Source organism: Salminus brasiliensis, chromosome 15 (assembly GCF_030463535.1).
Source record: "Salminus brasiliensis chromosome 15, fSalBra1.hap2, whole genome shotgun sequence".
In the NCBI taxonomy this organism is placed as follows: Eukaryota; Metazoa; Chordata; class Actinopteri; order Characiformes; family Bryconidae; genus Salminus; species Salminus brasiliensis.
In genome coordinates, this window is record NC_132892.1 from 23,930,882 (window position 1) to 23,953,333 (window position 22,452).

General features: G+C 42.7%; 1 protein-coding gene across 1 annotated transcript in view; it reads right to left on the reverse strand.

The window, feature by feature from the left end:
- Positions 1 to 4,753: 4,753 nt before the first annotated feature.
- The window catches only part of tubgcp3 (tubulin gamma complex component 3), a 30,044-nt gene continuing 12,345 nt past the window's right edge, over positions 4,754 to 22,452 (reverse strand). The window contains exons 8-22 of the mRNA XM_072657546.1: positions 21,997 to 22,122; positions 21,259 to 21,327; positions 19,723 to 19,855; positions 19,418 to 19,584; positions 18,011 to 18,121; positions 16,081 to 16,189; positions 14,782 to 14,971; positions 13,601 to 13,736; positions 13,047 to 13,115; positions 12,694 to 12,829; positions 12,215 to 12,303; positions 11,955 to 12,086; positions 11,348 to 11,488; positions 8,377 to 8,493; positions 4,754 to 7,702 (exon numbers count right to left, since the gene is read on the reverse strand). Of these exons, the coding sequence (XP_072513647.1) occupies positions 7,541 to 7,702; positions 8,377 to 8,493; positions 11,348 to 11,488; positions 11,955 to 12,086; positions 12,215 to 12,303; positions 12,694 to 12,829; positions 13,047 to 13,115; positions 13,601 to 13,736; positions 14,782 to 14,971; positions 16,081 to 16,189; positions 18,011 to 18,121; positions 19,418 to 19,584; positions 19,723 to 19,855; positions 21,259 to 21,327; positions 21,997 to 22,122 (1,887 nt within the window). The 3' untranslated portion in view covers positions 4,754 to 7,540. The remainder of the gene's footprint in view (positions 7,703 to 8,376; positions 8,494 to 11,347; positions 11,489 to 11,954; positions 12,087 to 12,214; positions 12,304 to 12,693; positions 12,830 to 13,046; positions 13,116 to 13,600; positions 13,737 to 14,781; positions 14,972 to 16,080; positions 16,190 to 18,010; positions 18,122 to 19,417; positions 19,585 to 19,722; positions 19,856 to 21,258; positions 21,328 to 21,996; positions 22,123 to 22,452) is intronic.

A 22,452-nucleotide genomic window follows, 5' to 3' on the forward strand; every position in this document is an offset into this window, starting at 1 on the left:
CCCACAGGAACATAGCAGAGTGGAGACTGAGAACCAGGAGGATAGAAGAGAGGATGCTGCTTCTGCTTCTGCTTCTGCTGCTGATGGAGAGAGAGAGAGAGAGAGAGAGAGAGAGAGAGAGAGAGAGAGAGAGAGAGAGAGAGAGAGAGAGAGAGAGAGAGAGAGAGAGAGAGAGAGGGGCAGGGGTGAAGAGGCAGAAACACACACACCTCCACATTCACACATGAGCCGGATAGACTCAGCAAACGTGCACACACACACACACACACACGCGCGCACGACTCACCGAGACACTCTGCAAAGTCACCGAACACACATGCTGGTGTGGGCTGCAGCAGAGACGTAGGGACACACACACACACACACACTCAGAGGCATTTGATCATGCGCAGGCAAGCCCCTGCTCACACTGCAGAGCCAATTGCTCTTATAAACTGGCATGTCATAGTCTACACGTGCACTCACACACCAATACTGTTACAACCCAAAGGACCATGTGAATGCTTAAATGGTTCTTCATACACACCAGTAACTTCTTACTGGTTCTTTATGGAACCTTTAAAATAAGGGGTTCCACTAGTGCAGCAACCCAATAAACCCTGGTTGAAAAGACGGTCACCCAGTGTTGGTAAACCAGCTGATTAAGCTGGTCGACCGGCTAAGCTCTTAACCACAAGAGATCATTTGAGCGTTTTATTTGAGCTTGATGGACTAGCTGGTTGTCAAGCTGGTTGCTTAATTTGCTATAAACTGGTTGACCACTTCGGTCAAGCTGGTAGACTACCATGGTCATAATGGTCATGCTGGTCGACTAGCGTGGTCATTAATGGTCATGCTAGTCAATCTCCTTGGTCATGCTGGTCAGGCTGGTGGACCAGCTAAACCATTAAACTCATACAAAACATTTCCCATGCAGGTCAAGAACTAATATGGCACACAAACGTGACTAGCCCTGATATTTCTGAACAGCTCTGCTAAGAAATTCAGCTCAAGGTCTAAGCTGGTCTTCGATGGTCAAGGTGGTCATACGCTGGTAAACTAGCAGGTTAAGCAGCTCTTGTAGGCTGCATTTGATTTTTGGTCATGTTTGGACGTGCTGGTCAACCACCTTGGTGATGCTGGTGGACCTGCATGGTCAGGCCTGGTCGTACTGGTTGACCAGCTTGATCAGGCTGATCTTGCTAATCTGAGCCATCAAGCTCAAATATACTTACCCTAGATACCCTATGCTGGTAAAGCTTAACCAGCTTGGCCAACTTCATTATCACCCATCTGTACTGTTTGTATTCCTGTCTGTGTGGGGTATTTATATTGACCTCTGGATTACTGTAGCTAAATAGTGCCAACCTGAAACAAACCAATGGGAAATAATCAGCTTCTCGTGTCTTTAATAAAAGCTATATTGTTATTGTAAGAGCAGTGTTCTCTTCATGGAGATCAACCACATATCCCGGCTAAGATGAACATCCAAGATTAGATTATGCTTGTCTGAAAAATCACAACCAAAGCCTGCAGCCGTGTGTGTGTGTGTGTGTGTGTGTGTGTGTGTGTGTGTGTGTGTGTGTGTGTGTGTTCATTGTGTCACACTCATTTAGGTCCCCTCTCTGATAGCTACAGCAGGCCACACACTCCCTTTCCCCGTCTCTTCCAGTCCACAGTCACCCTTTCAGCCTGAAGACCTGATCTCAGATCAGCCATGGCGTTTTATTCACCATCACCCAGACCGAGCACACGTAAACATGTGAACGGTCGCTTTCCAAGGACAAACTAAGGCAAATGCGATCTTCTGTCTTTGTGGTCTAATGATGTGATTCTAGTCTCATCCAGAGTGAGAAATTAATGCCATTACACTGAATCGGTCCGATTTAAACAGCCCTCTGTGCTGCAGAAACTGGACCATGGCTACTCACACTCTTCTCTCGGGTCCATTCGACAAATAAACGCCAATCCTTCACCGTTTGCACCACCTGGTGGTCTAACAGCAGAACGGCATAACAGCAAAATCTTCACAACACTTCTGCTTAAGGTCGTTTTAACGAGCACCTGCCATTTTACCTCACCTTACTGGACCTAGTCTAGGTGTTGCGGTGCTCTCCACACACCACCATAAGAAGCTGAGGAAGAAGCTGTCAGGCATAAGCCAGAGTATACTCCTATATATACACCTATAAACCAAATATATTTAAAAGTAGCTACATATAGTAGGAAATATTAAACATAAATATGTAGCATATCTTAAAAGTATTATTAGTATTTAATATAGCTACATCTTATTGTTTAAACCGATAATAACTAAATCAAACGTATTTTTGAATATATTTAATACATCGAAATTATTGGCTAATTCTATTCATGTCAATAAATGTTTTTTTTTTATATGTATATTTCCCATACGAGTTAAAACGTTCCTTTAATTTAATAATTTATTAACTGGATCCATTAATTTATTTTTAATTTATTTAAATGTGTTTTATTGTTTTAAGTAAAGCGTTCCCTCTAAACCAAGGGACTGATTTATTAAATTAAGGCAACGTTTTGTGTTTTATTTTAAAAAATCCACCTTGATACTCTACAGGGGCTCGTGTGGTAGTCTGGGGGGGGTTTTGGTCACTGGTGTCCTTCCTCCGACTTTTTGTTCATTTGGGTTGCTATAGCAACGTAACCCTGTACTTCCGGCTCATTATCATTGTGTGACCTTAACTTTACGAAGCAATGCACATTTTCAAACTATGTTTTTTTGAGTTTGCTATTTTCCGAAATTAAAAACACAACATATATTAAAAATAATAATAAATGATTAATTATTAATCACTCTTTTCATTTCCTTTGGTTTAACGGCTCCATGAATGCCTGAATACACGTCTTTTTCATGCAGTAAAACACACGGAATAAGGAATAATTCAATGAATCTTTTTAGGAAATTAATTGTGATTAAAAGTATGAAAAATACATGTAGCTAATTAAAACACGTTCTGTTCGATGTTACATAGCCTACAAGACACTAGCTATCAAACATGTCATCATTCAAGGTCTGTATCCCCTCTCATGATCACATCAAGTCGGCTTCAAGTGTGACTGACAGCACTCTTGACCAATAGGAATAGTCCTTCCACCCTCCCACTATGCAGACACGCCCACTGCTCAATCTCACCTAGCTAGGTAGATCACTAATAATACCCCCGTGCTCCCTAGGTAGTGCATTGCTTGTACACCACACTAGCATACTAAACGTCCATTGAGGAGCAACTGGCACTCATTCCTACGCCCCGGGCGTCAACAGGAGCAGACAGCTGTGGCCTGGTGAGCTAATTAGGGGTGTCTGATACCTGCTCGCCTAGCTGGGGGAGTGTGGAGATTTCACCAAATCTGTGTGTGCTCATCTTCAGCTATCAGAGTCTCCATGAAACACACGTGAGCAAATCACGTATTCATGACGTATTCGTACATGATGACGTGAAAAACCCCATAACCCATAACCCAATCAGGGAGAACAACTTTAAGGATACTTCAACAAAAGTAAGTGATGAACAGTCATTTATTAGAGTGGTTAGAGGTGAAGTACTGCATTGTAGAGAACCTGAGCCCTGTCCCAATTCTGTCCCAAGGCCTTTAAGTGCCCACTTTTGTGACGTCAGAATGAACAAAAGGGGTATCAGGTTCAAGGGGTCAGGGGTTTGGATTGCTGTCCTTAAATTCTCCTGTAAAATGTTTTTCCTGTAATGATCGCAAGGCATCCAGGCCCTGAGGTAGCAAAGCAGCCCGCAGACCATGATGCTTCTCTCCACCGTATTTCACGCGGAGTTGGACGTATTTGTGCAAACAAGGTCCACTTTTGTCTCACCTGTCCATAGAACATTTTCCCAGAGGCATTGTGGACCATCCAGGCCTTTTTTGAACAGCAGCGGATATAGTCAGTGTCCTCCCATGAACACCATTCTTGATCTCGGGATTGCCCATTCTGCCCTCGAACGCCCACTCCTAGAGAGAGTAGCAAGGCCCTGTCCCTATGACTTGCCCTTACACCCTTACACTCATCATCTGCACACACCTGCTAGGTGTGCAAGGGTGTAGGGGGTCCCATTCCTTTACATTTCACCAACAAGGGTGCTTACAAGCTCCTTCTATGAGCACTTGATGCACCCCTCCTGTAATCATTTTTTCTTTATCTGGATGAAGGTGGTTTTGCAGGTCATGTATATGAAAAGCATTGTTTACCTTGTCGTAGCCCTCTTAACTTTTCATTGTCCTCGAATTGATTCACTGCCGGCGACCAGCTCGTCGAAAATAGCAGCAACTGCTGTATCTGCTGTGTAAGCAGCAATGTCGTATACAGGTAAAGGAGCGTGAGGCGAAGTGTCCCAGTTCTGCTTTAAACTGTCCCACATCTTGCATGCTCACACCCCTTTTACCTGCCCTTTAACAATTTCATAAAAGTGTACTTTCAGGAGGGGCTTAGGGTGAGAATTGGGACAAAGCCCAACAAGGTCCTGGATCCTCTTAATTTGTCTAACGGTGGATTGATGCACCCCCAGGTCTTTAGCAGTGTCTTTAGTAGCCTTTTCAACTTTGTGCAGAAATCAGAGTCAGTTCCTCTAGAATACTGCATTCATGTACATCTAACCCTTCATTTACCTCCCAATTTCAATCAGGCAGATATTCCCTTCAGTTATTCACCACAACCTCCACGGTGAATCAGTTTTCCAGATCAAAGCGTGTAGTAAAGGAAATGATATGCAAGCCTAGCTGACTTTTTAAAAAAACATTATTTATTAAAGAAAAGAATGACGATGTTTATTCCATTGCATTATATATCTATACATCTGTGTTATACAGCAGACCTGTGGGCTTGTCTGGGAGGGAGAAGAAAAGTTTTGGGACACAATCCACAAACGATCTCCTTCTCCCTTCCCTGAGGCCAAATTACAAACCTAAAAACACTAGACAGCGAGAGAGCGGCGATTAGTTGCCCCTAGCTTGGATAAATGACCCCATAGTAATCTGTTGGATTTGGCCTAGCCGTGCTCCGCCCACAAATGTGTTCATTCACAGCAACTACTGCCAGGTGTGGACAAGCTTGACAGAACAACCTAAATTCCCCATCCACCTTGGTGATTAACTGTAGCAGTCTTTAGAGTTGCCTTGAGCTTCTAGCTATACCAGTGGTCTCAAATCCACCTGCTGGAGAGCCACTGCACCCTCCTGCAAGTGTTCAGTTCCACCTGAAATCTAACACACCTCATCCATCATTGACTTATGGAAGCAGTAATGGAAGGTAGCTGTCCAGGAGCAAGGTTGGAGACCACGGTGGTATGCTAATTGGGCCAGACTGTGCTGTATAGCTAATCATAGGTCTAAAAAAAAAAAAAAAAGGACCAAAAAAAAAAAATTCACTGGAACTCAGTAACACTAGGGATTGTAACCGTTTCTATATTTTATATTATATATATCACGTGTGTGCGTATGTAAAAGATCAACATTAGTACAGACTGAGTGTCTTTTTATTTTTGGTACGTTTACATTGATGGCATCTGGCTGATGCTCTTATCCGGAGCCTGGAGAATGCAGGGTGAGGGGTCTTGCTCAAAATTGGTGTGGTGTGGTGGAGCTTGCCTGGCCTGGGCATCACACCCACATTTGTGGTTGTCTTCCATCTGCCTAGTGTCTACAGGCTACAACAGCACAGTCCAGCTCAGCAGTGCAGCACACGCTCAAACCAATAAGCTACAAAGAGTTCTTTAAGCGATGCCATAGCAGAACCACTTTTGTAAAAGAGATGATGTGTGGGTGTTTTTTGAAGAACATTTTAAAGCAGGTGTGGGCAATTTCCTGCTCAAGCACCCCAGATTCAACTCACCTGTTAACTGCCAGGTTTAGTAGGCCTGTTAGAGCAGGGGAATCAGCAAACTGTGTGTATCTGTTCCTGTTGCCCACCCCTGTTTTAAAGAATCATCACACTCCCAACTCCTACAGATTGGTTCTTTTAGAGACCAAAAATGGTTCTTTCATGGCATTGCTTTAAAAACCCATTGTGGTAATCATACAATGACAGAACAGTGTATGGTCAGTATTGGTCAGTAATGGTCAGATCGTAAGGTTGTTCAATCTAGCAGTAAACAGTTGCCACAAATGAGTGCGCTTGTGGGCAGCGCATGAATAGAACCACTACTGAATGTGCAGGAGGGCCCTAGGAGAAGAGTGCAATTTGGAACAGAGCCATTGAGACTTCTCCACTTGCCTTTCCACAGAGTGTAATGAGCCTGGGTGATGTGAGGCTGGAAAGCCAGCTGGATGGGATTGAACACTACCACAGTATTTCAATATAGGAGAATGAATACAGGGCCAGCTGTAGGGTCCACACACTTTCCTACTATCCACCACCATTGAGTCAAGTCTACAAGTTCATATAGCCTTGAGGATAAGTGAATATACAGCAATTTCAGGGGCAATGAAATGAGGAGATCTAATAGGGAAGATGTGCATTTGAATGTGTTGTCTACAACTGAAGACTGTCCGATCTGTACAATTCAGGATTGACAATGAATATTTATCTTTGAATCTTTAGGCAGTGCAAAGGTCACAGTCTGTTGAAGAAAGAGAAAAACAAACAAACAAACAAACAAACAAATTCCCTAGATAGACAAACGAGTTCTGAGTGAAAATATTGCTGCTGTCCAATGAAAAACATTTTTGTCCGTTTTGGACATTAGAAGGGTCTGAATGGACCAATAGAAATGCTTCAGATTGACTTGGAATATAATGTTTTTTGCATCAGCTTCTATTAAAAGTTAAGAAGGCTGTAAAGTTGCTATTTTTTTGAGGTTTTTTTTTTTTTTTTTTTTTTTTTTTCTTCTTTGGACAGCAACCATATATAAAGCTCTACTAAAGCAAATAATGGCGGTTGTATGTGGAGCGGATTTTACTTCAGCAGCAAAGAACATCTTTATGCAACGTTAGGTTTCATCTGTAGCGCCGTGTTAAAATGGCTGCACCTTTATTCTACAGCAAAACCTTGATTTCAGATGGGCTTAGGCAACAGGTGAGCACAAGTGGGTGAGTGGGGACAAAACAGCGGTCAATATAAGAATATAGAATGAATATTTTAAATATTAGCTCAAAAAAAATGAAAAACACTCAAAAAACACACCATCTTTAGGGTTAATATCATTGAGAAAACCTAATTTCTCCAAAATTCCACATATTTGGACCATTCCTACTGGTCCATCATGAAATGCCAGAGCTGGCAATTTCAAATGGTGTAAGAGTCAAAAATCGGAACCAACAAAAGGTTTTCATATGACAGTAATGAAATCTTCAAACACTGATGATGTAAAGGTGATGACAACGGGGCTGTGACCTTGAGCTACTAAAAGATCCACGCTCCTAGAATAGCTTTTGGCAACAATGAGGGTGCTATAAAGGCTGTATTTTTTTGTTGTTTGTCTTTTGTCATTTATTTGTTCCTGTTCTGAGTAAGCCCACCATCTCACAACTTCAAGGTCCTTTCAGAAAACATCAACCTGCAAGACTGCACAGTTTAGGCTCAGATGTTGGAACTGCGGCGGCCCCTTGTGGCCCCGAGCGAGGGCCGCAGGCGCGGGTCCCGGGCTTTGTAGTGCTCGTTGAAGTCCAGCCTGAAGCTGAGGAACTGCAGACTCTCGTCTGAGCTGGTCATCAGTAGACGCAAGAACTCCTGAACGATGCCCTAGAGAGAAAGAGAGAGACAAAGGTGATCCAAGTACCTCCAAAACAGTAGAACAGGCAGCGTCAGGGTGGGTGGGTATTTATACACTTCAAATCCAAATGTTTCTGGACACCCCTTCTAATCAATGCACTCAGCTACTTTAAGTTGCACCTATTGATTGACACAGATGTGCAAATGCACACACACAGCTTGTCTTCGCTGTAGAGAAGTACTGCCAATAATATAGGACTCTCTGGAGCAGATAAACATGAACCTACTGGCACAGTGCCTAATGTCCGGTGCGAGCTAGAGGGGTGTAAGACACCCCAGCATTGAGCTATGGAACAGTTAAACTGTGTTGTCTGGAATGATAGTGTTCCCTCTAGTACATGGCTGAATGCAGTAAAATTCTCATAATACCCTTGAGCTTCAGAAGAAACAATGAATGAACAGGTGTCCCAATACTTTTGTCCACATTGTGTATATCATCACTGTCCAATGAAAAACATGGTGTTAACTCTGAATTGAAGTTAATGTCAAATAATGTAAGACAATTTTAGAGCATTTCTATTGGTCTATTCATCCAGAATTACAGAAGCAGCTACAGGGTTAAAACTAAAAACCAACAAAAATAGAGACATGTTTTTTTATTGGACAGCAGGGATGTGGTAGAATTGTGTGTTTGTGGGTGTTACCTGGTAGAAGTGTGTGAGTAGTCTGAGTTGAGAGCACATTTTTGGTATGGTGTCTTTAAACTCCTGGACTCGTTTGTTCTCAGCTGCCTCCTGTTCTGCAGTCACGCCCCATTCACCCTACAAGACACAAATACACACCACAAGAGACACTTTTTAAAACACCAGATAATTTGCAGTCACTACTTCAGTGAATAAACAAATATACACAGCTTAACCCAAGCCTGTTGTGTGAACTGATGTGTCGAAAATAGGAGTCCTTATCCGGCAAGCGTGGTGGTGGTAGTGTCATAAAATGACAGAACAGTCATGAATTGAACTCGCTACCAGAACATTTTGCAGAATTTCTAGTCATTTGTTTGTGATTAGAAGCTCAAGCACAACTCCACTTCTGAATGGCTCAGAGAAACAAAATTCAGGTGTAGGAGTGGCCTAGTTAACATCCGATCTTGAAGCCCATTGTGATCCAGCGGCAGAACCTTAATCAGGCAGTTTATACTTGAACGTTAAATAATATAGTGCTTATATTTTCATATATAGATCTTTTTTGTATAAGACTATCTGATCTTCCTGGCTGCAGTGCTGTATCGGGACCTTCCATCCATCCTGGCACCCAGCTGTTACATTCCACAGTGAAACGTAGAGGTGCCGGACATAAGGGGCTGCGGGTCAGTTGCTTCCCCAGTCGCAGCTCGAGCTTTAGTGCGCCATGTTGCTCAGACTCAAAGGGAGGGCCGAGCCATGTTAGCCTTGTGATTGGTCAGGGGTATGCTAGTGTAAACCTGATCCACTTATAGGACTGCCCATTCCACAGCGTGAGGAGAGCAATACTGATGAAATACAGCAGAACTTCTTAGACTTTGGGAAGATGATCATAAGACATACTTTGGACACTGGGGGCCCTGAGGAGCCAGATTCATTTCATTAGAAAGAAAACTCAGATTTAGGTTTCCAGGGGCTTCAACAACATACGTCATCACAAAGCAGCTTTATAGAGATCTGTGTTTAAGCCCCAAGTGTGCAAGCCAGTGGCGACAGTGGCTACAGATCTCTCCTGCCTTTGTATATTCTGTATTTTGTGTATATAATATAATTTTTATATAACTTTATTTTAATATGTTTAGTATGTATATAGTTTTGTCCTCCTGTAGAGTATCAACCTGAGCCTCACCACAAGCATTTCAATGCATAAATGTCCTGACATGTTGTGCAAATGACAAATAAACCTGAAACTTGAAACAAGGAAACACTTGGATAGAGAGGAAGAAACCTTAAGAGGAACAAGGACTTAAAGGGGCAACCATCTGTATAGAAAGGAAAAAAAACTAACAAAGAAAATAATAAAAAAATCATGTGATTGTAGTTGACGTGTGGCCCTATGTACATAGATTACATCAACAATTGTCATTTAAATATAAATATGAAAAGAATTTGGTATAAAAGCTCTCGTGTGGCAGAATTAAGGCATATCTGCAAAGACGAGTGGGCCTTGTTTCCTCCACAGTAATGTGACCGACGGATCTCCAGTCACAAGAAGTGTCTGGTTCTAGTGGTTGCAGCTAAGGGTAGCACAACCAGTTATTACATTTAGAGAATAATTACATTTTTCATAAGAGGTGAGAGGTTTTGCAGATATTATTAGATAATAACTTAGACACACAATGCCCTTTGTGATAGACCAAAACGTAATGATCTACTGCACGATCAGTATGAAGCGAGGCCCTCATAGCGTACCTGTAAGTACAACCTTACACAGCATTTCTGAAAGCTCTGCAATGTCCCTTTGCCCACTTCATGCTTTGTACCCCTGTCCACTGCTGCCTGCACAATCATAAATTAGCCTTCACTTTGGCCTTTTAGCTCAGAACTACTCATTATCCTCATGACCTTGCAAACGGACTCACCTGAAAACCTTTTAATGTTACGCTCTCTTAATCAGACACTCACACTTTATAAAAAAAAAAAAAAAAAGAAAACCTGTCAGGTTTCACAGTTCTGTTTGTTTTTATAGCACTCTTTACTGAAGTGCTAAAAATCAATAGCCACAGAAAACGGACACCCAAGCTTGTAAAAGGGGCGTTTTTTTATCTGCTGCTTTTCCAGGCAGGGCCAAATTAAACCGTCAATCTGAGGCTGCACTCCGCTCTGTGGGGGGAGGGGGGTGGGGGGTTTGGGGGGGCAATGATAGCACTGGCCTTGGCATGTGGGTAAGTGTGTGCGTATAGATGGCCGTTTTGAAGAAACCTATTGATTCTCTATTGACAAGAATGTTTAATTACTGCTCCATAAATATGACTCCGGGCCATGTACAGGCCATCATTTCTGCAACCTAATGAAATTCTAATTTAATTTACTTACTTATACATTCACTGGAAACAGTAGGCCTGGGTGATAACCCCATCCTTAGGTCTTTAAACCTTGAAAAGCTGTGTGATCCTTAGACTGGACCAGACTGGGCTAGACTGTTGATAGACTCAGCTGTGCCCTTGCATGATCATCTGTCTGTACGTGGATAAAGTCTCAATTGGCAGATCCAGTTTCCTGACCCTTCAATGCTCTAACAGTGTCATGCTCGCTCATCCACTTACGACTCATCTTCATCTTAGGAAGGAATCCCATCCCAGAGAAGGAGCACCACGTGTTGGGCATTAGAGCACTGAGCCACATGCAACATAAGAAGCACAGCTCTAGCCTTTCATCAGTGGTTTGCGCATAATCCCCCCCCATAGAATTATGTTTATTACCTTTTAAAAATAAATAAATATATAAAGTCAATAAAGCTGGAAACATGTTTACTCATACGCAAGTCATGATTGCAAGTCATGATGATAAGCCTTGCTTAAAGGCTTTATCCCAAAAGGGGTGTTCTGGTCTTTTGGTTGCTTGTGTAAAACAGCATTAGGCAGGTGTCTGGATATTCTTCTATTATCCATTTGCCCTTCAGGTTGATGGGAGCTCCCCCTTGTCTCTTTACCTCTTGCTCTCTCTGTCTCTTGCTGTCCTCGTACTGTACTCTGAGCTGCAGCTCCTCCAGCGCTGAGCGGTACAGGGTGTCCTGAGCGTTCTGGAACTCGATGATCTGGTCAAACACGGCCCGCAGCTGGTTCAACAGAGACTACAGCAAAGAGAGAGAGACACACACACACACACAAAATCATGATTCACCACAAATCACTTTTTCATTTTTCATGCTGTCGTTATCTGGGACTGTGCAGGTGACAGAATTAGCAGACTCATACTGGGGCTGCTGCCACATTGGTTTTAAAACCAGAGCCTGTTCTGCTCACATTTTGCTGTTTTTTTCCCACACTAGTCTGGTTTGAATGCAGTACAGTTTTGGACGCCTGTAGAATCAGTCTCAGAAACAAGACTTCTGTTCAGTTTTTTCAGTCACACAAAGTCAAACATGGTTAAGTCCAGACCAGGCACAGCTGTAGTCAATTCCATAGATATGTCAGGCGTGCTCTGCATGTTACCAGTCCGATGAGTTCAGTTCTTTCTCATGCATGTGTATGAGGGTGTCTGCGCCTCTTCTTGTGTGTGTTTAAGAGTGTGTGTGTGTGTGTGTGTGTGTGTCTCACCCTGCTGTTGGAGTCCAGTAAGCAGCGGGAGATGATAGTGTCCAGGAAAACGTCATGGGCCGCTATGATGTGGTCCAGGTCCTGAGCCTGTTGCACCTTATTCCACAACTCATCCCACGAGCACTCCAGCACCTGCACACAGGCACAAACACACACAAATTAATAATAATATATTACAGTATATAAAATATTTAGGTACATTATGCTGTTGTTTTTGGCTATATGTTTGTTTTAGAGAGAAAGAAAAGTCTGAGACTGGCCTCGAATGTGATGTAGTACTGCATCTGGTGGATAAAATGGACCATTTCTGAGGCCAAGATGTGACACTGATGCAGCACTCCAGAAAGCTCTGTGAACACAACACACACCTTCTGAAGAGACTTAAATTCATCAGTAAATAAAGCAATCTGAAATCAGAATGTAACTAGAATTAACTGTTCATCAGGTATTACATCATCACCATTAAATACTTCAGCAAAACCACAGGAATAAGATGAGCTAATCCTTTATTAGTCCCACAGTGGGGAAATTCTCATCTCCTGCTCCTACAAACACACGGACTGAAAAACCAGCAGCATTAGTTTTGATAAACATCTCAGTAAAATCTGTTTACACTGAACCAAACCTGTGCTCTAGATCGGGGCTTTAGGATGTGTTCAATGTGTGTGTGATGATTGAAAGTCAGTAAAGTCCTTTAACCTGTTGCCCCCTGGAGGTGGTAGCGTGGTACTGCGCTCACCTGGCATGCTTTTCAGCAGTTTGGCGTTGCACATTTGGCTCTTCCAGATGTCCGTCAAGATGTACTCCATCCGCTTAGCTCGCCACAAAAAGTTGAACACCCGCAAGTAGTGGCTCATACACTCACGCGTGAACACCTGGCACATGCAAGACAAGTCAGCTGTAATGGTCATCTTACCTGTGACAGTTTCTATATAAAGAAGTCCCCGTACAGTCCTGTGTAGGGTCAGTTTCTCAGACAGGGATTAAGCCTAGGACTAGAGTTAATCTCGGTCCAGGACATTAAACAATACAGCTTGCTGAAGGAAAGCTACAGGAATCATTTAAGCAACCAGAGGGAATGGAGCCATTTACCGTGGCGATAGGCCCATCAACATGATAGTCCAGACTGAACACGTCCCAACCTGTGTCACCTGGAGACACCTGAAACAGGAAAAGGCAAAGCAACAGACTCTGGGAATGAGGAACTCAGAGCTGCGTTCATCCATTAAGACACAAGTAAGCCTTCATTTTGAAAAATTGTAATGTGCCAAATTTGATTTCCTCAAATTATAAGAAGCTGAAACTACCAGAACTACCAGGTTTTATGGTCAGAAGATGTTTGGAGGAGTAAAGGCTTTCAACCTCAAGAATACTGTACCAACTGTTAAGCATGGTGGTGGTAGCAGCATAATGCTTTTGGGCTGTTCTGCTGCCAGTGGTAAACTGCACAAAATGGATGGTCTAAAGAAGAATACCACAGAATTCTTTCACAGAACCTCAAACCATCAGCTAGATGGTTGAAACTTGGGCAGTGTTCAAACAGGACAATGACTCCAAATGCACAATGAATGAAGAAAATTAGTTTCTTAGTTTAAATACATGGACTGGGAAAACTTAGTCCTGTAAGTACAGAAATCCTGCAGTACCTCAAGCAGTCGCACATCCAGTCTCTTGAGGATCTCTGGGCTGTCAAACTGGGCGTTGGTTGCCCGCACAGCCGTTTCCAGGATGCCGGTCAGGTTGTGCTGGTAGAGGGTGGTGGCTGCCCGGGCCAGCTCCGGCCTGATACACACACACACAATACAAAAAGACATCAGAAAAGCCTGCGTTGCTACTGTCAATCACAAATTAATAACAGCTGAACCAAACATAAATTAACTACAACTGCTAGAACTTTAGCATGTGAACCACAAAGTATTTTCTGTGCAGGACTGTTGTTTCTGAAGGCCTTTTTACACACAGTTTGTATGCTCCGGTCCGAATCAGGTAAAGAGGTTTTAATCTTGGAGTGTTTCCCTCTTGGTTTAGTTTGTTTCTAAGGAAAAAAATACTAAATGTGCACCAAAATGCTTCACAACAACCCACGTAAGAACATTCTCTCCGCTTATTGGTCAGACCTCTCTGAGACGGGTTCTAGAAAGTAAATTCAGGAAGATGATCCTGTGTTCTGGACTAGTGCATATTTCTATGCAATTTAACATGGAGCAGCAGCAGCTATGACATTTGTTTAGAGCTGTAGCAATTATGTGAGCAATTTAGCAGGTTAACACCTGGCTGTGGGAGCCATTTACCTCAAACTTGCAGAGTACACATGACCGTTGGGTAGGATTAAAGTCAGTGGTCACACTGTATTCACACCTGCCCATACTAACTGCACCACAGGTGCAAGACTAAAAAGTGCAGGTGTTAAAATGCCCAGATCTTTTAGATGGTATATAGTGCTCAAACCAAAATCTAAGCAACAGTGGTTCTAAATAGTACTGAAAATGGTCTCTTGAAATCTCGTGTCAACAGTGAAACACATTGGTTTCCTTGTATCTAAAGAACCTCTTTCTAAAGAGTGAAAACATAGCTCCGAAGTAGGAGAGATCTATTGTCTGAATTTTACTGCCAGCAGGGGGCAGTGCTGCAAATCATACAGTATGTGGCTTTAACGAGGCCCATGGGCAGCTCTATAAAACTGCAGGGATGGGGGAAATGTGTTATTCAGCTGATAAGAAAGAGCAACATCATTTATTTGGATTGCTATGTATTCACATTTAAAAATGACTGCAGTTTGTCTGTTTGCTGTGTGTGTGTTTGCATGCATGTGTGTGTGTGTGCTCACTTCAGCAGGTCCATCAGATGTCTAATGAAGTCTCCCTGGCCCAGCAGCAGGTATCTCCTCATGGCCTGGACGTGGTCGAGCAGCTGGTAGTTTTTATTCAGGACGTCCAGCAGGTACTTACTGGTCTCGAAGTACGCCGCATCAATCTTACTCTGGAACGCCCCCTCCAGGTCAGTGAACAGCTCCGCCGCTGAGGGAGGTCAGCATAAATGGTCGAGGTCATGGCCATATATTAAGCGAGAAGTCGATAACGTAATTATCGTGACAGGCCTAGAGATCACGTTCCTGACTAGTGAAAGAAAAAAAGCATGTGCACACAGAGTTGCGGCAGTGTCTAACTAGCGGGTGGCTACAGTTTGTAGCTTTCTTATCCATTTGGCCAGGCTTGGAATGCTGTTTTGTGCTTTTGACTAACAGGTGGCAGCTCTTGAAGTGGCTTTTTACATGGAAAAGTAGATTTTCTACATGCGAGTTGCTTTTTCTGCATTTTTTCTTTGAATTATTAGCTACACTGGATTGGACAGCACTTTAAATACAAAGTCTACATGAACAGAACTGTTCATTCCATCAAAAATGTTTATTCATAAAGCATTTGGGTCGCTATGGATCTCAGAATTGGGTGGATAAATTATATAATAAGAAATAAGACAATCCTGGATTGGATCCTGGAAGGAAAAATGAATAAATTTTCATGATGGTCTAGACATGCTAAAAACGGCTAACTTTACAGCTCAGTTGTAGCAACATCTCATTAACATCGGCTGATGCTCAATATTTCAGTTTTGGAATTAGAACAGGAAAAGGGGTATTGTGCCATTGCTTCTTAAATCGGTGCTGCCGCCTTCAAGCTGAAAAGAAAAAGAATGCTACTCATCCCACACTTGGCTACAATCTAAAGGAATAAAGACAAAGAGAGGGTAGAAGAAAGGAGCAGCGTTGCAGGGAAAGAGAAGAATGAACTGAAGGGTAAATGTAGACGGTGGATGAAAACACCACTCCGGAAACATGCACCCAAGGTCAAGGCTTGCGCTGTGCTCTAAGAGCATTGATTCGTTGGAGCTTTGGGCAGACGCTAAATACGGCCGGCGTCGATACGGCCGCCAAAACTGCACATTCACAGTCCAAAACACCACTCTCCTCCACAAACAGATCAATCCCTCTCTCCTTTCATCCCCACCTCCCGCTCCCTCATCTTGTTACTTCCCCGTTAGCTATCGCACTAGCCACTGGTTGCGTTTTTAAAAACGACAAGCATGGCTATTCCGAGAGACATTAGCCGGACACTTTTAGGAGGCTCACCGTCTTTGGGTGAATCAGTGGATTTGGAAGCGGGCAGGATTTTACCGGGCGGCGTCCTGTCGTGGCACACCTGATGCAGGAAGTTGATGGATTTGCCGATGAGCAGGACCTGTGCAGACACAGATTGGTTTAGAAACTGATGAACTAGCACAGCTTAGCTTCTGGTGTGCAACGATCAGCCGTGACATTAACACCACTGACAGGTGAAGTGAAAAGACACTGATTAGCTTCATCTACAGTGGCATTACGGGTTAAGGTTAAGGGTTAAGTCGCGGTTAGGCTGCAGGTGAACAGTAACTTTTTAAGGTTTGTGTTGAGAGTAGGGAAAATAGGCAAGCATCACAATTGGAACACCTTTGACAAGGGCCAAACTCTGATGGCTAGAAAACTGGTTTAGAACACCCCCAAAACATCAGGCAGGTCTTGTGGGTTTTTTTCTAGAATGCAGGGGTGCTCCAAAAAAGGACAATTGGTGATGAGATCCATGGAGGTCCTTTCAGGACAAGGATCTGCTGCTAAAATCTTGGTGCCAGATACCTCAGGACACCTTCAGAGGTTGTGTGGAGTCCATGCCTTGAGTGGTCAGATTTATTGTGGGAGAACAAGGGGGACCTACTCAATACTAGGCAGGTGGTGTTCATGTTAAAGCCTCCTGCCAAGGAGCCAAAGGGCTTCTGGGTTAAATAGGAAAGAAATATCTAGGAGCACACTCAATTTTATTTATTTTTTAGTTCACTCTTCAGCCAGAGAGGATGGTTAAACCAGTTTCTGCTAGACTGTCAAAGCCCTTATGGAGTATCTGGACAAGATTAGGAACCATCATTTAAGTCAATGAATATGTTGTGGCCTATCTGTCTTAAATACATCATTATGACTTTGTTCAAGCAGTTCCTATTGGTTTTGCCTTCAGGCCTGACATTTGCCGGACATTGTTTTTGCATTTGTCTGTGTGTGTGTGTGTGTATATGTGTTAGTGATAGAGTGAAATCAGACTTGTTGAAAATTAAATGATAGTCAGAATTAGCCAAGTCCAAGCAGTTTTTTTTCCTGAGGTTTAGAGAGTCCGTGCTACAAAATCAAGTGGTTTGAGAGTTGAACAAGTCAAATCTTATGGGTGAGTTGAACAGATTGCCCATCTGCCTCACTGGAAGGAGCTGGAATCATTAGCTGTGCAAGTGTACAGCTGCTTTCCACTGCATTTACTGTAAAACAGCCCTGAGGCTGCGATCTTTACAGCACAACTACTAACTCTATTGGCCGTTTTACTCCTTAGACTCTTTATGCAAGCCCACACTTCAGTTCCTCACAACTACACTGCCAGCATATTTAACAACAGTTTCATAGGCCGTAAAAACACCCCTGTGGAACGCCACAAGACCAAAACGGTTGGCAAATAATTTTACAATAGTTTCTACATTAGGATGAAAAATGGAACAAACCCTGGGTTTAAGGGGATTAAGCTGCTGGGTGTTTGTCTTCAGCATCTGTTTTGGTCACACGTTGAGATTTGAGGGTGGAAAATACGAGGTTTGCGATTTATTAGGTTAGTTTTCTTTCTAGGCTTCTTGTAACAAGACATGAGCAATGTGGACTAATATCGTCATCATACCTGTTCAAATGTGTTGCATTTTATTTATCCCGTGCAGTCACTGAATAAAATCTGGACGTTTTGATTCATGGATAATGGATGTGCATGAGTAGTGGGCTACTCCGATCAAATAATGATTAAAAAAAAAGAAATTCACATTTTAAAAGAAAGAGCAAATTCAATGTTTTGCTCACATAATAGAACCCCAGGATAACAACCCAAAGTTTTACAAATGTTAATATCAGACCTGACGTTAATATAAGCATCCAGACAGAGTGTAATGGTGTGTACAGTGTATCTGCATGGTTGTGTGTGTATTAGAAGTTGTATAAAGTACTGTACCTTTCTGGCTTGGTCCATGGTGATAAAGGAAGGGATCATAGACTTTCTCAGGGAGTATTTATCATGCCACAACCTGTCCGTCTTTACTGTTGGATCAGATGCAACAAAGAACTGCAGAGAAAGACACACACACACACACACACACATTAATTCTTCACACCATTTAAAAAATGCAAATCTCTTACAGCACTGGCCTGTTACACAAGATGTTTTCTACTCAGTGAACGACATGCCAATATGTTAGTTTGTCAGAGAAATGCATTTTTCTATTGAGCAAGAATCCTAAAGAGCAAGCTGGGGAATAGGGGTCAAAAAATCAATAATAAAATAAATAAATAAATGACATGTTAATAAGCAAAGGCATGATCAATGCTTAATGCCAGTTTCAGTGTCAAAATTGACAAACAAAATTGAGTAAGAGCCAGGAATTCTAATGAAAGAAGCAATTAGGAAAAAAACAGCAAAACACTCTAAAAGTACACTAATGAACTAAGTTCTAGCTCATATCGTCCATCTGTACCTTTCCTGATCGTTTCTTCGCTGAAATTCAGCACCAAGCGGAACTCCCAGCTAACTAAATTTCAACACAGACAGCGATGCAGTGTCCTTGCAACTTCGTAATGGCAAATCAATGCGTGCCATTAATCCACAGGTCAGCGCTACAACCAGACATGGCCTACTTGACCTTGCAATAATACTCACATGGCCAAAGAGGAATTACAGAGATGGGGAGTGGGGCTATTGAACAAATGAAAGGTTCTTCAGGTTATCTTCATTATGGCCTGACATTAAAATGCCCCACTGTAAGAATAACGACTGTGGGTAAAACTGAAAGCTTGTTAACTTCTCGGCCCCGGCAGACTGCACCATCAGCAGCTCCAGTACAGCCACCACCCCCCCAATCATAAGCCTGCTACAACATCATTAATGTCCCACTCTACTGCATGATAAAGCGCTGATGCTGTGTGTGTGTGTGTGTGTGTGTGTGTGTGTGTCTGCAGAGGACAAAGTACAATAGTTTCAGTAATGACTGAGGGGGGGGAAAAAGGAAGTTAAAAAACTGTCAGTTAAAAAACTGACAAAGGCCATGTAGTTGCTATGGTATTCCAGGTGGTTGTTGTGGTGGTTGCTATATCGTAGTATTGTTATGTGGGTGCTGTGGTGTTGCTATGGTCTCTTAGGTGATTGCAAGGATGATGACAAGTGGCTCCGGTGGTCTCCTATGTGTTTGGTTGGGTGTTGTACTGGAAAACAGCTCATACTGAATGACTTTACAGCCTCATTGTCTACAACTAAGCAGACTGGAAAAGCTGAAGGAACAGCAGCTCTTCAACGCATCACACAGAGCCAGTGAGTACCAAAGCTAGGGTAGATCCCAGACCAAGAGACATGTATGTAAGCTCTGACCTCATGGTAAGTGTCCTCCAGTTCTCCGTCATAGATCCAGCGGTAGAGGAAGTTGAGGATGGGGTGCGACACCAGGCCCAGGATGTGCTGAACTAGTGCCCTCATGTGGGGGTCACCGGTCTTACCATATGCATGGACCGCCGACGCCAACTCCCCACCTTTACGCCCTGAGAGACAGAATGAAGAAAGAAAATAGATAAATGGATGAAGAAATGAATGATAAATGAGGGTGAAGTCTTAACCATCCTAGAAGATGATGGGTAAATGACGAAAACAAATGGGGTAGAATGTGATGGACTGCTGACCTTGGCAATAGTCCACCAGAGCTGCGAGGGTCTTGAGTCGAATTTTAGGGTCGTAGGTCCACACAAGCAGCCTTCTTAGGGTGAGAGTGCTGTCCACCCCAACATTCACCCCTTGGTCATCTTCTACCTGCAACTAGACACACACACACACACACACAGCAAAGTGTCAGACTCAAGTATACTATATTGACAAAAGTATTGGGACAGCTGCTTATTTATTGTTTTCTTCCCAAACCATGGTTACTAAAAAGAGTTTATCCTGTCTCTAATGTGCAGGGAAAGCTTTCTACTAGATTCTGGAGCATTGCTGTGAAGATGTCAAGAGCATTAATGAGGTCAAAACCCCACAAAAACCCCCACTCATCCCAAAAGTATTGGCTGAAGCGCCATCCATCATTCCAGAGAGCACCATTCCACTGCTCCACAGCTTTGTGTGGCATCTCACAAAAAAAGCTGTAATTAAATTCCATGCACACTAATCCAGGATTTTTTTTATAGCACTGTGGGACTGAAGTAAATTTAAAGTTGCCTGGCTCCCTTTATGAAAATAAAAAAGGATCCCTTTAAAAAAATAAATAAATAAGTTAGGATTCATTGCTACACAAAAACACTTGTATTGGCTGGTAAATTGTCAAGATACTCAAAAAACACTAAGAATTTATAAAAGGACTCATTTGCATATCACCACCGTTCTTGATATCAGCTTGCAAAAACTGTTGCAAAACTCATGAAATGCATCAGCAGATTTACAGCGATTGTTACAGCAAACAGCGGCACAGTAACACATTCCTTCCCTGTATAACGAGGACTACCAAGTTTTACCAAATAGGAAGAATGGCACTCTGGGTCTGGAACGCTGCTGATCTAACTTTGGTTGAGCTGCACGAGACCTCTTGCCAGAACTGTGGGATGCTCCATATCCACAGTCATATCTGTGTAATGTTACTCCACCTCCTCATGCTTCTTTCACTTCAGATGGCAGTTCTGCATCTCTTATCTTGCCAACAAATGCATGTGTACAGCTGTCCATAAGAGCATGATTTGCATTTACTGTAGAGAAGTAAAAGGGAATTACACTCCGCAACTGTAGGGAGAGCCCTGCTGCTTTCATTTTTTTAACCGTAGGTTACTGGTTCACTTATTAATCCTACAGCAAACCATTGCATATGACCATTCAGCTTCCCAGTACAGACCCACAGGGTTCATGGAGTCCCACAGGATTATATTTTAGGTCCATGAAACGAATGAAGGTTGGGCTTATAAACAGAGTTTAGGGGGCAATACTGAATAAGCTCACAGCATCCCTGCATTTAATATATGCCTATATATCTGGATGCAGCTTTATTCATTTTCCTGTGTCGTATCTATGTTTTCTGTTTCGACTGTGGTTGGAAGTGACCGCTACATTTGATGCCAAGTTGTTATTGTGACTTAACCCCAATTGTATTTGCTTACCATATCATATTTATATTTTCCATTTGTGATTGTATTTCTGGCTTGATGCTTAGAGACCGTTGTTCTTAAGTCTTCTCTTACCTGTGCGTGCAGTACTGACAACAGTCTGTAATATTCCTTCAGCTCCTGGTGGAGCGATGCACAAAAACTCTGAGGGAGAGAAGAGAGGAGGAGGAAAGGGTTAAAAGGGAAAACAGCAGAGATCAGAAAACTACATTACAACTGAATTATTTATCAATGCTGGGATCACACACAGCATAACACCTTAACTCTATTAGCTCTTAGAGCTTAAAGATTATTGTTGCTATTTTGATATACACCATTTAGCCATAAGAAAAACACCATTAGGCTTATATTGCATAGTTGCCACTTGTCTTGCCAAAACAGGGATGGACTCCACAAGACCTAGCCAGCATTAGCTTTTTCATCAATTTGTGCTACAGTAGTTTTTCTGTGTGACGCTCAGCAGTGACCTTCATTCTGTTATCTGTACACCGGTTGTCCTTCCTTGGACCACTTTTAGTAGATACTGACCAATGTACACCAGAAAATACCTACACCACAAGACCGGCCTGATGTTTTGGAGATAACACGGGCCAGATCCTTATGTTTGCCCATTTGTCCTGCTTCCAACACATCACCTAATATGCTGCCTGATAGATCCCACCTCTTGACACCATTGTAACCAGCTAATCAATGAGGTTTTAAATGTTATGCCTGATCATTAACATTACAGAATCCAATTACAGTTAATTACATAATGAGTTGTATTTCTATTCAATACTGGCGGCTTTAAACATAGTGTGACATCTCCCATACCTGCCCAACCAATCCGAAGGCTCGGTCCAGACTGCGAGAGTCCGTGTACTTCCTGACTTTATTGTGAAGCCAGCCGAGCTCTGCCAGGCGGCTACTGGTGTCCCGTAAAGACTTGCATAATGGCACCTGCAGAGTAACACAACAAACAACTGATCACAGACTTCATCAAAAACGATATACAGACATGTACAGTTATACTGTACTAAACACAAACATTCATTAAATGTTTCCCAAATTATATTTACCAGCTTTTCTTTATACCCGAAATGCTTGTGCCTGTGACTAGAGCGCCTGCAACTCCTCAACAGACATTAACGACTTTCCCCGGTGTGTTTACACATGATGTATATAAATCACTGGTCTAATATGTAGCCGTGGCTTCACCAGAGGGTCCGGTTATATTGGCAGTGCTATTCTATGGAGATTAGATGTCCAGTGCAACAAAATGCCTGTGTC